Source organism: Bidens hawaiensis, unplaced genomic scaffold (genome assembly GCF_021521415.1).
Source record: "Bidens hawaiensis isolate Kalapana, Puna unplaced genomic scaffold, B.hawaiensis_p1.1 tig00019814_1, whole genome shotgun sequence".
Classification (NCBI taxonomy): Eukaryota; Viridiplantae; Streptophyta; class Magnoliopsida; order Asterales; family Asteraceae; genus Bidens; species Bidens hawaiensis.
The window spans coordinates 278064-302980 of NW_027493013.1; the positions used below are offsets into that span (position 1 = coordinate 278064).

The 24917-nt window shown below is 36.1% G+C and overlaps 4 protein-coding genes across 6 annotated transcripts; 3 read left to right on the forward strand and 1 right to left on the reverse strand.

Annotated features, from left to right (window-relative positions):
- The first annotated feature begins 6484 nt into the window (after positions 1 to 6484).
- On the forward strand, positions 6485 to 8972 carry LOC143559366 (glucan endo-1,3-beta-glucosidase 8-like). The gene is made up of 2 exons (XM_077047963.1): positions 6485 to 6888; positions 7836 to 8972. The coding sequence occupies exons 1-2, from the start codon at positions 6530 to 6532 to the stop codon at positions 8956 to 8958; spliced, it is 1482 nt and encodes a 493-aa protein (XP_076904078.1). The 5' UTR covers positions 6485 to 6529; the 3' UTR covers positions 8959 to 8972.
- A 979-nt stretch (positions 8973 to 9951) lies between these two features.
- Positions 9952 to 14547, forward strand: LOC143559368 (syntaxin-32-like). 2 transcript variants are annotated; one of them, XM_077047965.1, is made up of 5 exons: positions 9952 to 10331; positions 12404 to 12654; positions 12739 to 12911; positions 13882 to 14091; positions 14276 to 14547. In XM_077047965.1, exons 1-5 carry the CDS (start codon positions 10235 to 10237, stop codon positions 14433 to 14435), a joined length of 891 nt encoding a protein of 296 aa, XP_076904080.1. In that variant the 5' UTR covers positions 9952 to 10234; the 3' UTR covers positions 14436 to 14547. The 2 variants fall into 2 exon arrangements, with proteins under 2 accessions (XP_076904080.1, XP_076904081.1); XM_077047966.1 differs by having other exon boundaries at positions 9959 to 10378.
- A 1250-nt stretch (positions 14548 to 15797) lies between these two features.
- Positions 15798 to 20590, forward strand: LOC143559390 (uncharacterized). Of its 2 annotated transcripts, none has more exons than XM_077047987.1 (4): positions 15798 to 16114; positions 17142 to 17493; positions 18779 to 19010; positions 20004 to 20590. In XM_077047987.1, exons 2-4 carry the CDS (start codon positions 17167 to 17169, stop codon positions 20372 to 20374), a joined length of 930 nt encoding a protein of 309 aa, XP_076904102.1. In that variant the 5' UTR covers positions 15798 to 16114; positions 17142 to 17166; the 3' UTR covers positions 20375 to 20590. The 2 variants fall into 2 exon arrangements, with proteins under 2 accessions (XP_076904102.1, XP_076904101.1); XM_077047986.1 differs by having other exon boundaries at positions 17146 to 17493.
- Positions 20591 to 21372: 782 nt separating this feature from the next.
- Positions 21373 to 24615, reverse strand: LOC143559389 (E3 ubiquitin-protein ligase At4g11680-like). The gene is made up of 4 exons (XM_077047985.1): positions 23912 to 24615; positions 23700 to 23825; positions 22777 to 23071; positions 21373 to 21829 (listed from the first exon to the last, which is right to left on the reverse strand). Exons 1-4 carry the CDS (start codon positions 24508 to 24510, stop codon positions 21638 to 21640), a joined length of 1212 nt encoding a protein of 403 aa, XP_076904100.1. The 5' UTR covers positions 24511 to 24615; the 3' UTR covers positions 21373 to 21637.
- Between the last annotated feature and the right edge of the window lie 302 nt (positions 24616 to 24917).

Consider the following 24917-nt stretch of genomic DNA (forward strand, 5'->3'; position numbering starts at 1 on the left):
TCTTATTGTTTTATTTGTTATGTTGTTTTCTTATTTTGTGCTTACCCTTTATTTATGTACCTTAACCATGGTTGTAAAAATCCCGACTATGCGCCGATTCACCAATTAATAACAGTTAATCCTGAATAATCACTAGTCCCCATCTCACCAGTCGACTAACGACTAGCGATTGCTACAACACTGATCTTAACAAGAATAAAAATGACCATAGTTCAAAGTATACATGTTTCAACTCGTATGGTATCTAAACTGCTATTATACATAGAAATGAGGTAAATTATACGGCCAATGAGCGAGTTACTCCACTTGAGCCAAACCAGCTTGAGTTTTTATCTAAGTGAGCTATCATCAACTTGAACTTGGCTAGGACATTTGTATATGTGGTTGACTCTCATAATGTCTAGGGTGATAACTTATGACAGTATCACACAACCCAAACATAACACGAAAAAACAAGTTTTTGGTTGGCGAACACGGCCCGTTTTATAATATTAGTCAGCCTGAGCGTAGGTGAACAATAAACGGGCCGGACTGTTACAATACAAACTGGTACTTGAACTATAAGATCGATAAAGAGAACAAGAGGAACACTTACCCAATTCAATTCATCGATACTCGTCCATCCAACAGATCTCGTATATGTATACAAACATATTACGGATATAACCCTAAACTATTAGTTATTTACACTTTAGTCCCTCTACTATTTACTACCTAACACTGATCGAATGCGACATGATTTTGGAGTAGGTTTGACACCACACGGATAGATATATGCATTGGGTTCGGCTTGAAAAATTCAACTTGCCAACCTGACACGATTGCCACCCATAGAAATGCCTACGTAGCTTCACCAGAACCTTCTAACATGTTTTTTAATTCTCCAAACCAAATACTAACAAATGGAGATTGTTTGTTTATTTAAATTTATTGCACAAAATTAGTTCATTTTTCTGGTGAAGTTTCCTAATAAAGAAGGTTCTATGTAGAAGGAAACAAAACAAAAGAAGCCAGTTGGAACTTCAACTTCTAGAACCTATGACTTAGAATCTTTCTTGGACTATCCAACACATGTTAGTCCTAAACGACTGTATTATTCATATGTCACATTAAGATAATATTTTTTAATTTTAAAAGTTAATATTTAACTTATACCGTATAATTCAATAATCTTTATTGTACATTAACATCTTTAAACTCATTTTTGGCAAGGCTTCTTAAAGAAAAACTTAGAACGGGTGTGCATAAACTGAAAAAACCTTTCAAAACTGTAGAAAAAAAAAACGAAAAAAAAACGAGGGTACAGTTTTAACCAAATTTTCGGTTTGGTTTCAGTTTTACGAGTAACTAAAGCTGGAATAAACTGAACTGAACTTAAAAGATCTTTATTTTTATTTTAGATTTCAAATCATTTATAATAGTTAAATATATAGTTTAATCAAAATATTTGAGTCCACATATATAATAATTAATTTAGTTATTATCTAAAAAAATAAAAAATTTAGACCCAAATTTTATATTTTGTTAACTTTCTTTCCGTCACAAAAATTTCAAGCCCAAATGGTAAAATCGAAAACAGAAAACCATACCTAACTCAAAACCGAACGTATAAAAACTCAAAAACCATCATTTCAAATTTTGGTTCTGTTTTGGCCCAAAGCCGAAACAAGCCCATACAACATAGACACTCCTATAACTCTATAAGAGAGTTAGGGGGTGTTTGTTTTTTCTTCAAAGATCTTCAAGGGAGCTAATGTCTGCAGGCGCGCAGACATTACCCTTGAAGACTGTTTGTTTTTTTTTTTAAAACAGATCTGAAGTTATCTTCTTTCATCTTAAAAGAAAAGCAAGGAAATCTTGCTTAAAACATCTTCACAAAAAAACCCTACTCTTCTCCCTTTGCAGCCACCCTCTCATCCACTGCTCCTACCACCGTCCGCCAACACCACCACCCACCGTACGCCGCCACCACCACCCCCGTACCCCGCCGCCACCGTCCACCACCATCCACCGCCACCACCACCGTCCACCACCCACCATCCATCACCACCACCGTCCACCACCACCACCACCATCCATCACCGCCACCACCACCATCCATCACCCACCACCACCACCATCCATCACCGCCACCACCACCACCATCCATCACCGCCACCACCACCGTCCACCACCCACCATCCATCACCACCACCGTCCACCACCCACCATCCATCACCACCACCGTCCGCCACCACCACCACCATCCATCACCACCACCGTCCACCACCCACCATCCATCACCACCACCATCCATCACCACCACCACCATCCATCACCGCCACCACCACCATCCATCACCCACCACCACCACCATCCATCACCACCACCGTCCACCACCAACCAAAACCATCCATCACCACCACCCATTGTCCACCACCACCATCCACCGCCACTACCCACCGTCCGCCGCCACTACCACCATCCACCACCACCACCTTCCACCACCCACCAAAACCAAATCGGCATGGCAGGCAAAGACTAAAAACTAGATGTAACTTGAATAAATGACTTCTATCTTGTGAGATAAGTTTGACAGTTATGCAGACAGTATCAGCTTATAAAAACAAACAGTCTTATATTTTCAGCTTGCAGATCTTCAGACCACATCTTCAGTTGCAGACATGAAAACAGATGAAATCAGCTTGCAGACAGTTTATGTCTGCAAAAACAAACAGCACCTTATTAGAAGTGAGAATTTGTGAGAATTATACGATCAGATAACCGTCTTTTATATCACACTAAAACAATAAAAACATATATTTATTATCATATTACATTAACCTAGTCCATTGTCATAGCTAATAAGCGAGTTAAAATATTATATTATATTATATTATATTATATTATATTATATTATATTAGTTTGAAAATAAATTGTTTACCAGTCGCATGCTAGCCAATAATTCACAATATTTAAAAACACGAACGAGTCAAATAAATATAAGTTTGAAAGTCAGATAAAGTAGGAAGACCCTTAACAACCTATTTAAACAAACCATTTTTGAGTGTATATTTTCAACTCATTACTAATTTTCTCACCGGAATAATAATAATAATAACAAGAATGAATACTTACTCGTACCTTATGAAGTCATCCTCGCAGTACCGGCGACGTAAAGAGAGACGTTGTTCGACGTTTAGGAAGCATCAGAAGACTCGGTTTTATATATTGCGACGTTGCGTGGCTATGCTTATGTGTTGGAATGATAAGTATGATTGAAGATGTGTAAGAATTAAAATAGTTAGTTGTTTTTCTTTTGTGTATATATGATTTTTGAAGAGAATGTGTTAAGTGTTGGTTATTAAGAGAATGATAATGTTTTTGTGTGTGTAATTTAGTGTTTATTATTATTATTATTAAGATTAAAGGAGATTCCAATTTTGTATTCAAGCTTTTATACGAGTTGAGTTAGCTCGACTTTTTATCGAACTGATTCCGAATGGAGTTACGAGCCAATGTTAATTTGTACGTGTGGTAACGGACCAAGCTGTTTGCTAGCTACTTGAGATCATGACGATAAAAAGCACAAATGAGCGAGCTTTTTTGAGCTTGAGCCCTCAAATAAAGCTCGTTTAGTTATCGAGCCTAGCTCGAGCCTTGTATGCCTTGGATTAATTTCATACTATAGTTCCGAGCTCGAGCTCGAGATTTGGGTCGCCTAAGGTGCTAAATGAGCTCAAGCTGATCCTAGGCTTGTTTAAGGCTTTTCTAAAAATGTATATAAGTTAATATACAATAAACGAGTCTGAGCTTGAAAAGGCGACTCACAAGTTGAGCTTCAGCTTTAGAAAAAAAGGCTCTAAATCAGTTGAGGTTGAGCTCTCGTAAGTTAAAAACAAGTCAAGCTCAAGCCTAGTCAGACTCGGCTCATTGAGCAACCTACTCCAGTAGATTTTGGTGGTTAGACTGGTTGGTCTAATATTATTGTTAGAAAATATTTGGTTGAAAAGTAAAAGGGTTTGAAAGAGGTCAATTAGGTTAGGTGGAATGATTGACGGTGGTGATTTAAGAGCATTGAACATCATTGATTAATATAAGGTCATCTTGAATGGGTGGTATGACAATGGATAGTCCAATACCCGAATATCTGTCTCAAATGTTTCGGATTTCTGATATCATATCAATCATATTATTGACGAGTTGACGTTTTACAGACATGTTTTGAATATTCTCCCGTTCACCTTCTCAAAAAGACCATTTTTAAAACTAAAAAACGGGCTTGATTATCGCGATATGTGTGTGCTTTTTGCATGGAGACCCTTGAATTCAAGAAAACATTATGTCAAATCCTGTTTCTTGATTTAGATATTGTAAGTAATACATACTTTAGGATACACGTTTTTAATATACTAACTCCCAATTTTTTCTCAATCAGGCAAAAAAGCGTCCATAAAACAAAAAGACGAGTCTGATTATTAACATACTATTTCCCGTTATCCCTTTTCTTCAATCAGACAAAAGAGCGTCTTTAAAACTATAGACATGCTGATGTGTCAGATTATCGTGACGATAAGTCGATAAACAAGAAAAGGAACTATAAAACCCCACCATTGAAAGATTGAATCATACCTTTATAGTCTATAGACAAAGCATATCTTCTTGACTGGATTTGCATCATATGGGCACAGTATATACGTATATATGTTTCAACCTTTTGTTCAAGTGGATATGAAACAGAAGATCTAACTTTTGATTGGAGAGAAAATAATATTGAAAAAGTGGTAAGAAATCAAATGAGAGGACTACAAAGCAGTGCACGTAGATTCATGCTGGAAAGTTTAATTTAGACATACTCAAGGGTAATATTTTCTTTCTTTTTCATTTCTGCTTCTTGTAAAAAGGTTTGTTAACAACCCCTAGTTTTTCCAATTTAAAATAACCATAAAACTTGATTACAAGATTTTACAAGTCCAAAAATATCATAAGCTAAGTCTTGAATTCTTGAATTTCCCTATTAAGGGCGCATTCGTTTTACAGAATGGACTGAAATTGAAATTAGAATTTACATAGAATTTAAAATTGTAAGGAATTGGATTTGGAATCTGAACATTCCAATAGGAATTGGAATCAAAAGGAATTGAGATCCAATTCCATTTTTGATGTGTTCGTTTGACAAATAAATTGTAAACCACAGATAACTGGAACTGGTTTTTTTTAATAACGAGGATAACGATGGAAACATTTTATTTTTTAGATTTGTTGTTCTTTATAAGTATAAACTAAAATGTCTTATTCGTTGTCCTCGTTAAAAAAAACATCGAGAAAAGATTCCAATGAATTCACTTTGAATTCCTCTACATTTTGGAAGGATATGGAATCTCTTTATTTAAAGAAATTTGAAGAAATTGAATTCCAATTCCAGTTATTTGATAACGAACACACCAAAATGAAATTGAGATTCCAATTTCAACGAAACGAACACGCCATCTTATGAGATTTTAATTCCAATTCCTTTAAATTCCCACGAATACTGTGAAACGAACGCGCCCTAAATGTACATGAATGTTAAAGCTCATTTTAAGATTGAAAAGTAGTGATTACATCGAAACAGAAGATAAGCGGGTAGTGGCGAAGCTTGGACGAGTTCGTCAGGGAAGGAGGGGGGGGGCTCAAAATGTATTAAAAAATCATAAACGAAGGGGGACGACTTAAAATTTTCAGTCAAAAATGGTATATTTGTACTACGTATATAATAAATTTCAGACTAAAAACGAGTAAATTTACATCATTACGTAACAAACTAGGGGGACTAGGCCACCCCTGGCCCTCACTAGGCATCGTCCCTGCAAGTGGACAACAAGCTGCGTAGCTCCTTTTTTTTAAATTACAAAACTAAATCTTTTAACAATTAAATTGACTGATCCTAAAATCATAAATTTTACTATACATGACCTGTTAAATCATTTGAACCATTGAACCCAAATAAGTAAACCTTATCTAAAGCTAAGTAATCCTTATCCAATGTCTTATTTATTTAGTTGGAACCAACTTGTGGGGAGGTGTGCCCTTGGGGGCATTGAACCCAAATAAGCAACACGTCCCACCTTAACCATTTTGCGTCATGTGACATCCACGTCATCAACGGAGAGTTTTGTAATAAGTGGCGTAGTGGCAAAACACACAACTCTTATACAATAATTACATATATTCCCCTCTCTCACCTCTCCAACCCCACATAATTTTATCAAAATTATCAAAATGCGTGTCACTTAAGCGTTTTGTAGAAAACGTCAGCCCGGCGGTGTGCCCCCGACGTTTTCAGCCGATAACGCCACAACTCTTTACCATTACGGATAGTCTAAATTTTAAATAATAAAAAAGATGACATCACTATGATGTCACATCACACACATTATTATTGCATGGCCATATTACTCTCATCTTCCTCAACTGAATAATAATAATAACAGTAACCAATTCTAAAACCCCAATTCACCTTCAATTTTCCCTCCAATTTCTTCAAATCAAAACCCTAAATCAACGGCAATGATCACCACATTACTCCTCTGTTTCTCACTACTGTCAACAATAACAAATTCAATTCCAAATTCAAATTCAAATTCAAATTCAAATGTGGGTGTTGGAGTAAACTGGGGCACAATGACAAGCCACCAGTTACCGGCGGACAAGGTGGTGGAGATGATGATTGAAAACGGGTTCAAGAAAGTGAAGTTATTCGAAGCGGAGAAGCCGATAATGGAGGCGTTAATCGGGTCGGGTATAGAAGTGATGGTGGCAATACCCAATTTCATGTTATTGGAAATGAGTAGAGACCCGAGTTATGCAGAGTATTGGGTGGATGCTAATGTCACTAGCTTTGCCTATCCTAGTGGTGTTGATATCAAGTAAGTATGTCTGTTCATGTCCGGTTTTGCATTATTACATCGAATTCGGGCTCTTCGTGTTCGTAAATTGATGCGGATATTATGTCTAGGGGTGTGCACGGTTTGGTTTGTGTCGGTTTTTGAATTGGTTTTATGTTTTTGTCTAAATTTTTAAGCTTAAAAGAAATTGTACCAATTCGAAAACCGAAATTAAAACCGTTCGGTTTTGGGTTTTTCAGTTGTCAACATTATGCAAATTATATCTAGGGATGTGCACGGTTTTGATTTGGGTCCGTTTTGGGTTAAAACCGGAATTTGGATTAAATTTTTTTTTTGTTTTAGTTTCGGTTTTCTAGGTGGTGATATTTGAGCTTGAAAATTTTGTGTCTGGACAAAACTTCATTTATAATTATAATTTGGGCTTTAATCGTTCTATTAATTAATGACTAATTGATTATTACACATGCGGGTTAAATATTATATGAGTTATATATTTACTAAACTTTTATAAATTAATTAAAGTTAAATATGAAAATCTATAAATTCGGTTCAGTTCTTGAATTTTTAGAAACCGTTTGGTTTCCATTTTCGGTTTGGGTTAATTGTTTTCGGTTTATCATTTAAGTTTGAAAATTTTGAGCTGAAAAAAATTGGCCAAAAATATGAACTTGGGCCTAAATCATTTTATTAATTAATAACTAATCGTTTACTAATTACTATACATTTAGGTAAAATATATAAGTCATAAATTTGTTAAATTTTTAAAAATTGCTTAAAATGAAAATCTATAAATTCAGTTGGCTTTTTGTTTCATTCAAAATCAAAACCGACCCGGTTCGGTTTTTTTTTTCAAAAACAGAAAGCCAAATCATCGGTTTTTGTATCGGTTCGGTTTTTTCGGTTTTTATTACATGCAACCAAACCTTCTGCATGTTCCTAATTTGATTCAAACAATTTAAACATTACAGATACGTTGCAGTAGGAAATGAACCCTTTCTGAAAGCATACAATGCAACATACTTGCAGATCACATTACCCGCGTTAAAAAACGTTCAAAACGCGCTAAATCGCGCTGGTTTAGGCCTCCGAATCAAAGCAACCGTCCCGTTAAACGCCGACATCTACGAATCACCCGAATCAAACCCCGTCCCGTCTGCAGGCGACTTCCGGCCCGAAGTCAAAGACGCAACGATCGAAATCATCCAGTTCCTTTACTCGAACGACGCCCCGTTCACCGTCAACATATACCCGTTCCTCAGCTTATACGGTAACCCGTACTTCCCGATGGACTTCGCCTTCTTCGACGGGTCGAATAACCCGGTAAAAGATGGAAACCGGGTTTACACGAACGTGTTCGACGCGAATTACGACACGTTAGTCGCGTCGCTGACGAAATCCGGGTATCCGGATATGGACATTATTGTTGGTGAGATAGGGTGGCCCACTGACGGGGATACTAACGCGAATGTAAAAAACGCGAAGCGGTTTAACCAAGGTGTTATTAAACACGTGTTGTCATTAAAAGGTACCCCGGTTAGACCGGGATACCTGGAGATTTATCTGTTTAGTCTTTTGGACGAGAATAAAAAAAGTATTGCCCCCGGGTCTTTCGAGACGCATTGGGGGATTTTTGAGTATGATGGGAAGCCGAAATACGAGGTGGATTTGACCGGGTCAAAGAGGAATAAAGGGTTGGCCCCGGTCGTGGGCGTCGAATATATGAAACGTCAGTGGTGCGTGTTGAATCCACGTGTCAAGGATTTGGATGGGTTGGCGAAGGAGATTGATTACGCGTGTAGTTTGTCTGATTGCACGTCGTTAGGGTTCGGGTCGTCGTGTAATAGGTTGAGTTTAGTGGGAAACGCGTCGTACGCGTTTAATATGTATTATCAACTTCAAGGACAAAGTGAGTGGGATTGTGAGTTTTCGGGGTTGGCGGTTGTGACGGGGGAGGATCCGTCGGTTGGGGAATGTAGGTTCCCGGTGATGATCGCGTATGGGACGTCGGTTGTGGTGGTTCACCGGAGAGTTTTGAAGGTGTTGGTTAGTGTTATTGAAGCTTGTATTGTGTTCTTGCTTCTAGTTTCTTAGCATTTTGGTTATTGGTTTTTTGATCATTTGTAAAAATAGAGTTTCAGATTGTAATATAACTCAGTTGCAAAAATAGTGAATATAACACTTGATTTTTTTTTATCTTTGATATTATATGTATTATTGTGACTTTAAGTAGTATTATGATTCTTATTTTGTGCTTATGCAGTGTCAATAGTCAGATTTTGTGTGCATATAAAGTGATTATCATGACTTAATGCAGTAATTTTCTAAAATAACGTAACCAGTAAACCTATATTGTCACTTTTTTCTAAAATCATTCATTTGAACTCAGTCTTGACTCGTCATCCTTTTTTATTTTTTTAGCGGCCAACGAACCCTTCAAATGGGTCACTAGCTAAATTTACCACACTCGCCTTTAGATATGGGAAAAAACTAACCTAAGGCCAACGCCCGTAAGCACTCGTCTGAAGGCACGACAATGCGGTGAGTGAATGTCACCTTCCATGATCCGGCTCGTCATCTAACCATCTAGTTTCCAAACTTAACGAATATTTCTGATACCAGTGTTGCAAAATTCCTGACTAGGCACTGATTAATCCCTCGTCCCCACTTCACTGATTAATTTTGGGCCAGTCAGCTAATTTATCGGTCAATGGTCAATCCGGCCAAAATGACGGTTTCCGGTGAGATTCCGACCAAACTCAACGGTTTCCGATAAAATTCCGACCAAAAGCATCGGTTTCCGGCGAGATTCCAGCAAAAACCATTGGTTTCCAGCGAGATTCATGCCAAAATATGTTTGTGTACGTATAAAACTGAAAATTACATATAAAAATGTGTATATATATATAACTAAAAATTATACATTAAAGTCCGATCCAATTAGTCCCGACTAGCCACTGGTCCCCACCCCACCGTCCGTCTAGCAACTAGCGATTTTTACAACGCTGTCTGATACCCGCGGTTTTACCCACTAACCCGAATAATATCAAGTAATAACATCCGGATTACTTAACAAACTCAACATCCACCGTTTCCGTCTATATCCACATTTACGTTAAAACACAAATCCCCAATTCTCTTAGGGTTTTGATCCATTTCAATCCAATCAAATTCAATTCACAGTCCAATTCGATCCAATTGCATCCACTAGCATCAAATTCGATCCAATTTCTACACAATCTCACCTTGCCGTTGAAATCCGTGACCAAATTTAGGATTTATACGATGAATCTGAAGACCACAGGCTCATCGTGTAGAGATCGGACGCAGGAGTTTGGTAGCGTAGTTGAGAGGTTAAGGAAATCGGTAAATGGTACGGAAATTAGGGGTTCCGGTGGTGGTGGTTCGGTTAAAGGATCGAAGGCTTTGTTTCAGACGGAGTTTAATAAACGAGCTTCGAAAATTGGGTACGGTATTCATCATACGTCACAGAAGCTTGCGAAATTAGCTAAATGTGAGTTTATTAGATTATGCATTGTTGATTTTAACCTATAGTGAGAATTGTATGCAATTGTGATTTAGCTTCATGCGAATATGCAGTTTGTATATAATATCAGCGAAATTGACCGATATTTGACCGGTATTCTCGGTATCAGTGTTTTAAGTCTTAGTTATCAAGTTTTAGTATTCAATGTTAGTGTTATAAGTCCTAATCATTTCCTACTTGCTACGATTATTAGTGTTTTGCAAGTTGCAAAGGGTTAATTTGTTAATGGTAGGAGGGTATACTGAATTATTATTGTAAAATTGCTATATATATGAATTTTACATGATATTTAAATGACCGATATCCCACCGATATGCCACCGCGATAACCGATGTATGAAATATTGGGCAACGACGACCGATATCTGGTATTTTTCCGCATTTAACTGTTTAGGTTTGTATATTATACAGATTAGATCTTTAAGGTAATATTAGTGCCTATTAATATTAATTAAAAGCTATTTTCTCATTATCGTCAGCTTACCAGCACCTTAAAGCTTAATGCTAACTTGTTTTCTAGTTAATCCTCACACTGATGAATCATAGTTGATAAAGGCGCGAAGCGCTTAAAAACGAGGGCTATTGTAGGGGGATTCAGACATATTTTAGGCTTGTTTAGGGTCATTGTTGGATAGTTTAATACAAGAGCTTCGAAAATTGGGCACGGTATATATGTCGCAGAAGCTAGCGAAACTTGCGAAATGTGAGCTAGTAGGTTATGTCTAGATTTAGTTTTTGAAAATTATTGATGCATTGTTGATTTTAACCTATAGTGAGAATTGTATGCAATTGTGTTTGCGATTTAGCTTCATGTGATTATGCAGTTTGTATATTATACAGATTTGATCTCTTAAGGTGATATTAGTGCCTATTAATATTAATTAAAATCTATTTTCTAATTCTCGTGAGCTTACCAGTGCCTAACGCTAACTTGTTTTCTAGTTAATCTTCACACTGATGAACCATAGTTATTTGTTAAAAGCCGCAAGGCGCTTAAAAAACGAGGGCTAGTGTAGGGGGTTTTAGACATATTTTAGGCTTGTTTAGGGGCTAGTTTAGGCTGGTCCCAGGTCATCGTTGGATTTTCAGACCAGTTTGCTCACAATTTGCTGAAATTTGCCGGATATTTAGGATTTGGCCAGAGTTTTACTAAAATCTTTCGCCAAAATCCAACAGGTTGCCTGAATGGCAGCGAGGCGCTTTCTCTGTACCTCGCCTTGCCTGAATAGTAATTAGGATCTCTTAGGTTCCGGTTTTTACGGTTAAAAATCGATTCGTACACGAACCAGTTCCATGTGTATGCAAATAACAAAGGCTGCTGTATTCATTATTAATTGCACACAATCAACAAACTTACATAATTGATAATGACTATAAGAACACCGCTTTAAGCAAAATAATTGTGCTTAAAAAGATCCAACAAGATGCTCTGGCTCTAAGGAAGATGGACCTTATCCATCATCTAAAAACTCTAAATAAACTATGCAACACGAAAGTAAGGACTTCGTGCAAAGCGTTAATAAGCAAGTAGATATCACGTAGGAACTAACCTGTTTAGTAGTTAATCCTCACACTGGTGAATGATGATGATTGATGAGTTGATTGTTATTTGTTATCTGTTGATATATTTTTGGACTTCTAGTACAGATTTAAGCCCCTATTTATATGAGAGGTTGACATAGTTATCAATATGTGGTGAAGGCAGGATCAAACGAAATTTGCATGACATTACCGTTCCTGTGTCAAGCCTGACAATCTGATGACGCACTAATAGATTAGGTCACTTTAATGGATATGTACTAACAGAATTATGTTAACTTATACACATTTGTCAATAGGTTGTTATTTTCTATATTAATATGGTGGCTACATAGTAGCAATGTGTGTTCTGGTTGCTCTTTTCATCGTTGTATTATACATTTGCAGTTGAATTATCTAAGATTCTGCTATCTTTTGTATCAAGTTTTGACCCAATCTTCATTTGTTCTTCCAGTAGCAAAAAGGACCTCTGTTTTTGACGATCCAATGGTGGAGATACAAGAGCTGACAGCTGTCATCAAACAGGACATCACTGCACTTAATGCAGCAGTAGTTGATTTGCAGCTCGTTTGCAATTCACAAAATGAAAGTGATAACATTTCAAGTGACACAACTACCCATTCAACTACAGTTGTTGATAATTTGAAGAATCGTCTGATGGGGGCCACAAAAGAGTTTAAAGAAGTCCTTACTATGAGAACAGAGGTATAATTTTGTTGCTTGACACATCTAAGTATCTAAATTTGTTTGTGATTCATATTAGTCAAACTTGTTATCATTTGACTGCAGAATTTGAAGGTTCATGAAAATAGAAGACAGTTATTTTCTGCAAATACTTCAAAAGAGCCTGCTAATCCATTTGCCCGACAACGCCCCTTAATCAAAGATTCAAAAACTAGCGCTTCAATTTCACCGCCTCCTTGGGTTAACAACACCTCAAATTCAGCTCCATTATTCCCCAGGTAAAATTTAGACATTTTGTGCACATTTTGATTAATTTGTCAAATCTATTACTGCTTATTTTCTATAATTGATCATTTGATCTTATTAGTAGGGACACCTTATGTTCTTCTTAGATATATATTTTGAGACCAATGTCTTTTTTATAGCTCTTAAAAGAGGCCAGTAGTAGGAGTATGCATAAAACCGATCCAAATCGAAAAACCAAACTCAAACAAAAACGATTGTTTGGTTTTATTTTTTTTGTAAAGTCCAAACGAAACCGAAACAATTTTAAGTGTTTACATTCTTTTATTTTGAATTTTAAGTATTTATAAGAGTTTGGGAAGTACTGTAACCCAAATATTTTAACCTAAATGCATAATAATTAATTAATCATTAATTAACAAGAAGATTTTGCCCAGAGTTTTAGGCCTAAATTCATTAATTTTTAGCAAAAAAACAATTTTGGCCCAACAGTTTCAAACCCAAATGGTAAACCGCAAAAACTGAAACAGAACAGAACCCAAAAAGAAAACCGAAACTGAACGGTTTTTAAACACTTAAAAACCAAGTTTTTGAGTAAAAAACTTACCCTTGCCGTCGGGTAACAGATCAAAGGTTCAGAAGTCAGAATGGGTTCAGGTTGAAAATGATGATTTTGGGGCCGGGTCTGGTTGACCCCGTACATAAAATTTTGAAACAACTTGGCGTTTTAACCAGTTGTATCAGCCTGTGTAAACCGAACTGTACACAATCAAAAAGTTTGATTTTGTCAATTTTACTCTCATCTTGCATGAAAAGATTAAAAAAACAGCATTAGCGATGCTTGGGTAGATTTGTCAAACTCAAATTATCTGATGTGTACCAATCAAATTGAGCTATCTCGACCCGTTTGACCCATATACTTTTAAGTTAATTATTTGACCTGTTCAAAAGTACATGGGTTGAAATTTATCTATAGACTTTCATTGTTGACTATTGACTTTCCAGGAAGCATGCAGATGGAGAATCTCAGCCATTATTACAACAACAAAGTCAAAGTCAACAGCAACAAAGTCAACAGATGGTTCCGTTACAGGATACTTACATGCAGAGCCGGGCTGAGGCTCTTCACAATGTCGAGTCAACCATTCATGAGTTAGGTGGCATTTTCACTCAATTGGCAACCATGGTTTCTCAACAAGGAGAGCTTGCAATTAGGTTAGTCTCATATTACTTCCCATTGATTTTTACCTTTGACTTTCAACTTATGATAACATGATATGGCTTCTACACAAAGTTTTTAATGTGTTAAACCTCATTAATCATATAATTCAAGTAATCAAATTATTATTGACAGTAATTATTTATGAAAAAACGAAATTTGAACCCGACCCGTTAACAGGATTGATGAGAACATGGAAGATACACTGGCAAACGTAGAAGGAGCACAAGGGCAACTAATGAGGTATCTTAATGGTATATCATCAAACAGGTGGCTTATGATCAAAATATTCTTTGTATTAATTGTATTTCTTATGATCTTTCTATTTTTTGTCGCCTAGTTTAGTGAATTTTGATTGAAATAAATAACGAGCATTTTTCTCATGATATCAATCTTGTTGCTCAGGGCGTATATTGGCGTCGATGTCACATACACCTATTTTTTTATTGTACCTTTTATAGTTTAAACTAGTATGATTTAGTAATTTTATTATGGGATTTAAACCATTTTAAGAAAGAGCTTGTGTTGACTGAGAATATTGAAAGCATAAAATAATATACATATAATAATTATGATTTATGGTTTGCGTATCGATGTGACTAGTGTCTCACAACAATGGCATGATTCTCATTTGTTAAGTGAGTTGTATGACTATGGCATACATCTCGTTAAACAGATGTTTGCTTATCGTTCGCGACTCTTAGCGTTGAAATATTGTGAAAAGTTTAAACCACCCTATAATGTGCATTAAACTAGCCGAGAGAATCACCGCCCTTTATCGTTAGGTGTCATGATAATTGTGTTATCTCGTATGATAAATTGAGAACATTATGTAACACCATTTTCTTAAAAGCTTTTGGTTTGTTTATATCGTATTTATAAATAGAAGATAATCTATACATAACGAGTGTGTCTATGTATTACAAGTATGTATTTAAATGAACCAAGTAACTTTCCATTGTATACATTTTATGTTGCTATAAAGATAAAATAATCGATACATAACGCGGGTCTCTTTTCGTGGCACATGTCTTTAAATGAACTACATAACTTTCCACAATATACAATCACTCTCGGACTTCAAAGCGAACAAATAATGACGTAAGCCCCTTTACATAAGTATGAGTGTAAATGAACCAAACCGAGTTCGGGTCATACTAAGGGCACCAACAACGCTAGACTTCCGCAAGCTAACACATTAGCACCGCATCAACTTTTCTCAAAACCCTCCATTTTCTTTCACAACGCTAAACCTTTTCATAAACACTATTTAAAATTAATAAATTGTGTGCGGGTGTTTATGTGTGTGTGAGAGAGAGAATGACATAAGGACCCTATGGCCGTCCGTCATTTCGTAAGATCCTACAAACTTTCACCAAAGGACTTGACTCCAAAATCATGGTTGTAAAAATGTCAACTGGGCGGCACTTAATCGTTAGTCATCACCTTACCAGTCAACTAATGATTACTACAACACTATCCACAACGTTGGAGTCCATGCAGCATTTATCCGCCCCTTAATGCCACATTTATCTAAACCTCATGCTTTGAAGCCCATTGTGAAGGCTCTCAGCTCAAACTCAGCTCGTTGGTAGCTTTTCAACCTGACTCGACTCGCTTATTATTCATTAAATAAATTAAATATTTTCCTAATATATACACACACAAACAAATACATGTGAGATACACACACAACTAATATTATACACCTGATTGTGAAAAAGATAATAATAATCAATCAAATTATTATCACAGAAACCACCATCACCACCACCTGATTAATATTAATATCAGATCCACTCTCTTCAATTAATAATAATAAACCCTAACCTTCACCGTCGTTCATTTCCGATCACTGTCGTCAATTCTCATCAATTCCGTACTCAACATTTTCCGATCCTAATTTAACACCGTCGGAGCTTTGTTTTGTTAAACAATATCGTGTTTTCCGTCATATTCACATCCGTAAACGCCGTCTTTTCGTGTTTATTTGTTCGAGCCCTAGTTTCGTCAATTTAGGTATCGATTTAACGATCCTTAATTCTCCATTAATAAACTGTTATAATGTGTGTGATATATGTATATGTATATGTGTGTGTAGCTGTAAACGAACCGAACATTTGGCAAAGTGTTCTGCTGCATATACAATGTGTGCGTGTGTGTCATATATATATATGTGTGTGTGTGTGTGTGTGTAGCTGTAAACGAACCTAACGTTTGGCAAAGTGTGTGTGTGTGTAGCTGTAAACTAACTGAATGTTCGGCAAAGTGTTTGTGAACTGTGGAGTTTGTTTATGCTCGTTAGATTTATACGAACACAAAAAAAGGTCACGTTCTTTCAGTTGTGTTTGTGAATGTTCGATAATGTGTTTGTTTACGACTTTACGTCAGTTTATGTTTGTTTAGTTTAAACGGACACAAACAGAGGTCACTTTAGTTCAATTGTGTTTGTGAATGTTCGATAATGTGTTAATTTACGTCTGTTTATGTTTGTTTGATTTAAATGAACACAGAGGTCACATTCGTTGAGTTGTGTTTGTGAACGTTTGATAATGTGTCAGAGGTCACTTTAGTTCAATTGTGTTCATAAGCGTTCGATAATGTGTTCTTTTTACATCTGTCTATGCTCTTTAATGTTTGTTCATTGAAGGTGTTAATTTTTTTAATGATTTTAACTATAAAACATAAATGTATATATATATGTGAGTTATTTTTATGTAAGCTTAACATATGAGTATAAAGGTTAATAAAACACCAACACAAACAGCCAGACTGAACCGTTGACACCGACCGTTCGCGGTTAACAAAACTAAATAAAACGTTGTGTTCATTTGTGTTCGTGAACTATTCATGCACAAGTTCATTTCCTTAATGAACAAACAAGAACAAGAAATTTCGTTCAGTTAGCTGTTTGTGGACCGTTCATTTATCCAATAAAAACTTAACGGACAAACATGAATAAGGCTTTGTTTGGTTCGGTTCGTTTACAGCTCTGTGTGTGTGTGTGTGTGTGTGTAAGTTATTTGAATTTTTTGATTTGGTGAAGGTAGGTATTGAGTTTCTGAAGAAAAATGGTTGGAGGTGGAAACCGAAAGGATGATCCGATAGCAATCAACAGCACTAATGTATTTGCAGCCCTAGGAAGCTTAAAGAAGAAGAAGAAGTCGGATAAAGGTTCTTCAAAAAAGGGGGGTGAATCGAAGAAACAGGATAAGGAGAGTAAGGCGGAGAAGGAGCAGGTTTTTTGGGCTCCAGCACCATTAACGGTTAAGTCATGGGCTGATGTGGATGATGAAGATGATGATGATTATTATGCAACCACTGCTCCACCACCAGTTTGGGGCGTCGGTGCCGGAGTGCAGCCAGAGAATGTCAAAGGAAATGAGACTCCTATTGAGGTAAGACATCATGGAACAGTTGCTAATTGTTAGTGTTATGATCTATTCTTTGAATATATGATACTAAGATGATCATTTTTGAGAAATGTGGGATGATAATAGGCATAATTCATAATATATGCTATCATTGTATGTATCTCATGAGTAAATTGTGTGTTTTTTGAACACTTATAATGAGATGATCATTTGTCAATGTGAGCGCTTAAAAATTTTGTAAACTTCGTTCTGGACGCTTTTAACATTTAGGATAGTAATTTAATGTTTAAAGTATGCTCAATGCTGTAGCATCGATTTTGTAAGATACTTTAAGTGTGTAGCGAATGCGTTGTTTTCGTATTCATTATCTTAAACTCTAATGATATTTAGTTATTTTGATTGGATGAAATTTTAGTTAGGGTTTGGTAGTATGGTTTCCAAATCTTAGTGTGGTTCGAAAGTATGATGATAGTTGGGCTTAGGGTTTTCAAGTTTTTTCTGATGATCATTTCAGCGTACATATATTAATGGCCTTGGAGTATCAATTTGTAGATTTAATGAGAAAATTAATGCAATTTAAATATCATTGTTATATATCTTAGCAAATCTCTATTTTTCAATATAGATCACTAATCTTTAAGTTCATCTCCGTTTAAGTAAAAGATGCAACTTTCTAAAACTAGCAGGTTCTTATCGAGCTCTAAGATCTTTGTTTAACAAAGTATGTACACTCTCAAGTTTTTTCTTTAATATTGCTTCTATATTTGCATATGATGTAAGAGGTAACATCGTGACCTCAAACTTAAAAGTATAATCCTTGCTTATTGTGTAGTTGACCTTTTTAGGGTTATTATTGCTACTAAAAGGTTCTCTTATGTGGCATGCAAGAATTATATTCTCAAGTCTGAGGTCACGAGGTTATTTCTTTTATCGTTTGTATTGATAGAATCTATGATAAAAGAAACTGAAGAGCGTATAGTACGTGTTAAAAAACGAAGTTATAGCTAGAGAAGTATCTGCCAATTTGAGAAAGTTGCATTCTTTTTCTTGATAGTGATGAATTTCAAAGTTAATGATCCATGTTAGAAAGTCGAGATTCAATTAAATACTAAAACAAGATTATTTAAAGTATATTAATTTTCTTAAGAATAGTGATCTTGTGTGATTTGAAATAGAGAACATTTATGTTCGTAGTTCTTTAGCGTTACATTAGTTATGAATGAAATACATACATTGTGGTGTCTGGATCATGTTGTATAATCAACATGATGAATTTCATTGTTTTGTTGAATGATTATTTTTTTTGCAGGAAAGTGAAAGTGAAGATGATGAAATTGCTGATGATAATGATGAGGAAAGCGACCATGAACCAGAAAAAGAACCCGTTGTTGAAAAGCCCGCTGAAAAAGAGACCGTTGTGCCTAAAGACAATGACAGACAGTTGTCAAAGAAGGAAATAAAAAAGAAAGAACTTGCTGAGCTGGATGCAGTGCTTGCAGAATTAGGGTTAGCTGAAAATAACGGTCAAGACGATGCCAATGGTAAGCTATTAAAGATTCTTTCATATATAATTTCAATACTTCATATCTGTTTTAATTATTAGGTAATTGCACATTTTCCTAAATTTATCAACCAACAATAAATTTAGGCACAAAATTGAACCAGTGATATTAGGTAATAGTAGCAGATCATTCTTTTGCTGATTTTTCAGAAATTACTATTATGCCCTTTCATTTGTCATTCTAGTCAGTGGTGAATACTGGATTCAAGTCCACTGGGGTCCACCTTAGTCGGGTTGTCAAAATGAATATTATTCTTTAGTACTAGTTAATCTGTTATTAATAGTTTAATTAATACCAATGATGGAACAAACAAATTAACAACTAAATTGCACAAACAATACGATCTTAAACCTAAGAGGGTTAAGTTATCCACGCGTTACGGTCTTAATTGACACAATAAATGGCTAGTTTTACATAACTTCAAGTTAGATAAACATGAGCTACTTTTACATAAATAACAGTTTTAAATTAGTTCTTTAGGGGTTTTGGAATTTTGGCTTTGAAAATAAGGTTCTCTTATTTTATAATGTTGGACTATAGTTGAGGGTTCCAGTATTTAAATTACGCAGGGTCTCAACTAAAATTTAAGTGTAACTTATTAGTAGATCTTATAATAATTATGTGGTTCATTGACCTTACTCCCCAAGAGACTAATTCTTTTTATTTCTAGATTATATGTTATGTAAATAAAGACTGTAAATAATAAGCTCTTTTAAGCTCGCAAGCCTGCTCGAGCTCGATAAGTGAAACTTGGACTCAGGCTTTGGCTCATATATTGAAAGGTTCGATGCTCGAGCTCGTTTAAACTAGGCTCAAGTTGAATAGCTAGCCGATCTTGAATAGCTCGAGTTGCTTGGCTTGTTTACATCTTACTATCCGGTCCCACATTGGCTGAACTAGCCAACTTATGAAAAATTGTGAACACGAACTGGTAGTTAACAAAAATATCCAATTTGTGCGTTTCTTTACCAGGCGGCGCCCAAGAGAAGACTGATAACAGAAACGGGGAGACCGATAAGAAAGACAAAAGTGTGCCAGGTGGCGAGAGCAAAACCGCGAAAAAGAAAAAGAAGAAAGAAAAGGCTTCTAAGGACACCAAAGAACATCAGGTTGTGCCTGAGCCCGAGACTGTCAATCCAGCATCAGAAGCTGTCGGATCAGAGAAGGTTGATGTGAAAGAGAAGATAAGGAAGGTGGCTGCTACTGCTAAAAAGAAGAAGTCCAACAAGGAAATGGACGCTGCTGCGAGAGCTGCCGCCAGTGAGGCGGCTGCAAGGAGTGCTAGGCTAGCAGCCGCTAAGAAAAAGGAGAAGAATCACTACAACCAGCAGCCGGTGCGGTAGATGAACTAAACCCCCTGTTTGTTTGGCGAGTGCATAATAAACACTCGAATCTTGGTCCTTCTGTTTTGAGATGCTGGTTTTCACATAGCAATGTTTTCGGTTTTACATTGAAAAAAATTACTAGAAGTTTTTAGAGTTTTTCGGGTACTTTGTTGGTAGTTTAAAGTTTAAATCTTTCTTGTTTGTGTAGAGAGTGAACTTAAAAACTTCTTATGGATGTTTACTAAATCTTGAATTTTGGTTCATGAATGCATTCTTTTGTGTTTTTGTCATTTTTTAAAATATATTTTCTGTTATCAGTTTTTGTGTAGTTGATGTTTTTTTTATATGGGATCCGGTTCCTAGAGACTCGGGGATAACGATTACAGCTTGTTAACAGACCCGAAAGGCGATTATCATGCTACCGTCACACACATGAAATCTGTAATTCGCTCATCAGGGTAATATTATAACTTTTGATAGGAAATGTGAAATGATAATTAAAACGGATAGATCAACGGTTGTTTTCGGATACAGACCATCGTGCCGCGATCTTTAACCTGAGATACATACATACATACCGCTACGGTTAGAGGATCGGGTCTAAGAACACCACTGGAGATGCCAAAATCGAGTTCGCAAAGACAAATCAACTTTAACACTAACACAAAATCCATTGAGAAAAAAATAAACGGACCTGGACCCGGTTCCGTCCGAACACAGTTGGACCTGATTTGACCTGTATAGTTGGCTCGGGAGATGGCTATCAACTTTGGTAAACCGACTGAAACCATTGTCTGCTTCATGGCGATTATGGAGGTTTCGGAGGTTATGTATGTGACCCGCATGGTGAAACGGACCTCACAATATACTGTTTTTATTAAGCTCGTTTAAGCTTGGTTCAGTTTGAGCTTCTTATGAACCAGTCTAAAGTAGCTCACAAGCAGCTTGCTCATTACAGCTCTAAATAGCGTTATGTAGACTCCAGGAATTGATATTACATACCGAAAGCTATAATCTTTACAGTTAAAAATATAACCAGAATTTAGACTAGAATGTATATAAACAATTTACAAGCATAATTAAGACTTTCAAACCATAAAGTAGACACAAAATACATGCTTATTAAACAACCATCATTAACAACATACTCGATTCCATTTGATTTGATCGTCTAAACCAAAAGACCGACAATAACCATACTCTTAACTCGACAGAATCTCATCATTTCCTAAACGAATTCAACTTTGAGGTCCGCGAGTTTAACTTACCTTACTTGATATTTCATACTTGTTGCTGATTAGACTCTTGCGTTGATGACGTGTCACTACTAGCCCCGATTTCAAACTTGCATAATGGACATAACGCCTTAATCTTCAACCACTTATCTACACATTCTATATGAAAAAAATGCATGCAAGGAAGCTCTCTCAGCAGATCATTATCCGCATATTTCGCCAAACATATGCAACAAACCTGCACCATTTTCAAGCATCTATATGTTAAAACTTACGGGTTTCACGTTAAAAATGGTAAGCAAAGAATTATACTTTTCTGTATTTAGTTATTAACAATTGAATTAAAATTCTAATTAAAAAGCTATATTATTAGTTATAGTTTATACATTAATAATCTGACTTTTTCTTTCATAAAGCAATTTTGGTAAAAATAAAATAAAATAAAATAAAAAATCATGCATTTGACTATACTTCAGCAATCGTGAGCTGCTCGAGATCGACTCTCTAAAAATTTGAATACAGCAGAGCTTAAAACAATTTGAGCATAAAAATAAGTTTGTTTAATAAATGAGGCCGAGCCAGGAGCTTCACTTATTGAGCTCAAGATGGCTTGCAGGCCTAAACGAGCCCACTATTTATACAGTTTTTATTTAATATATTACATATATATATACCTATATATATATATATAATAATTATATATAAAATTACGATAAAAAATTAACTAAAGTATATATATTTTATATATAAAAATTATAATCAAAATATATGATTATTTGGTTCCTATTAACAAGGCCGGCTATGAGCCAACGCAAAGTGGTTGACGGGCCTAGGCCCGACTACCCGCTAGGTCCGAATTTTTTTTTAAAAAAGATTATGTATTTTTAATGTTTAAATCCAATTACTCAACTCATTTAAGCCTATTTTAATTTTTATAAACAAAAACTTTTTGCACAACCCAAATAATAACCAAGTAAGCCCATTAAAAATATTTAATTATTTAAACACAACAAAAAACTGTTTTACTCAAGGCCCAAAAAAAGGTTCGCCTTCGGCCCAAAAAATTTAATGATTCTTGGAGACGGCCCTGCTGGCGTTAACACATCAAGAAACAAGAAATCTCAAAATGTTTGTTAAGAAAATGGTTAACAAATATAAGTGAGAAACAATAAGTTAAAAACTTACCGCATCTTCCCCGGAGATGGCCCGCTCTTTTTCTGTCCCTGGTGCTAGAATCCCGCCTTCATCAACTCCCGACTCGTCATTATCTTTAACGTCGTTAAATACATTTTTCTTTATTTTAAACTTGTGTGTCGGCAAAGCGTTTATAGACTCTTCACTTGCTCCCTTCACTTTGTTCATTTCCACATGAACACCGAGGATTGAAATGATACAAGGCAGGCAACAACATATCATTCCGCATAATATGAACGGCATTGCGTACCCGATACAACTAAAACTCAGAAACACTATACACAGCCTGTAACAATAATAAAAGACATTTTAAGGTTTTAAGTTTCAACCAATTTAACCATTAAACATAGGGCTGTAAACGAACCAAATGTTCAATTAATCGTGTGTTTATGTTTGTTTGTTTAGTAAATGAACAAACATGAACAAGAAATTATGTTTGATTATTTAAATGAACGAACATGAACATATGTTGTGTTCATGACCATTCGGTAATGCGTTCGTTTATGTTTGATCGTTTGTATTCGTTAATGTTTATTCGTTTATATTTGGCTGCCTACATTCGTTTATGTTTTGTTAATGTTCATTAGTTTACGTTCCATTCACGACTTCACGCTCGTTTGCTCACGTTCAGTTGTTAAGGTTTTTTTTTCTTTGGAATATTTTTTTATTACCCTAACATTTATGTTCGTTTATGAAATTAACGAACGAACAAACAAAATCATTTCTTAAACGAACACAAACACAAATTTCCTTTGCTTATATGTTCGTGAACCGTTCGTTTCTCCAATAAAACCTTAACAAACAAACACGAACAATGCCTCGTTCTGTTCGCTTCGGTTCGTTTACAGTCCTACTTAAACATAACCCAAATCGACCCATTTGTATATATTATATAATTGAGTCAAAACTGCCACCTGTACAAATTAGGAGCATCAGCAGATGATGAGTGACCGCCAAATATCCAAGCGTTACCGACTACGAACCATACAGCGAAAAAGCAATCCAAGCCCATTTTAAAACGGTCCATAAGCGTAGCAATCCTGTTAACAATTTACAACCGTTAGATCACACGAAAATTATATCTAAACCATCTAAAATAATATTCAAAAATTCAAAAATAAATTACCTAGCATTTGAACCTGCATTTAGCCAAGTCCGGGTATCAGCTGACGTGGCAGCCCGATTCTCCTCTTCTGAAGACCGAGCAAACGAAATTGTTATGTAAGAACTTGGTTCGGGTTGATTATTATTATTACCCTCGGAAGGTGTCTGTCGGGTCGAATTTGACCTGTTTTCGGAACCCTGCTTTCTATGAAGATAACGCCAATACAAAAACGGAAGACTTGCAACACACCCAGCGGTATAACCAACGATCCAAGCAAACAAAGGCGTTTGAGGCGTTTCGTTTCGTGAAATATACAAAACAACAACCGATGCAATAATTTCACCCAAAGTAAACCCGAGCTCAATTAAAATCCACAGTAAAGCGTCAAATGGGCTCCACCGATGGTGACCGAGTGTGACTGACCCGGTCAACGAACCCCCCCGCCGGCAACGAGAGAGTACTTGGAGAGAGTCATCAGATCTGTTTGATAATGTGTCATCGTCACCTCCGGTTTCCAAATCTATCACGTGTTCGTGAGTGTGTTCGCGAGTTTCGACTAGCAACGGGAAAGTATCGGTTGCTTGGTCTATATTATTCTGCTCCTCAGTTGTTACAGCCATGTTAATTTCCTAATAACTGAAAAAACGGTTGCATAACCGATGCTATACAGTTAAGATGCTTTAGCCCCCCTTAGGATCAATCAATACATAGACTCCTGCAATATGTAAGCTGCATAGTATGTTAAGCAATCTAAAATGTATGAATTTTATAAATATACATAGATCATTCGGTTCATTTTGATCATATGAGAACGAACTCTAGTAAAGGTTGACGCTATACAAAGACCACCCGTGGAAGCGTACACCAGGCCTAATGTCACATCATACGAGCCATAGGATATCATACGGGCCCATACGATGCCATTAGGACCACACAATGTCATACGGACCATATGATTGGGCAAAGATGGCATACGGGCCATATGATAAGGCGAAAAATGGTCATACGGGCGTATAATAGGGCGAAA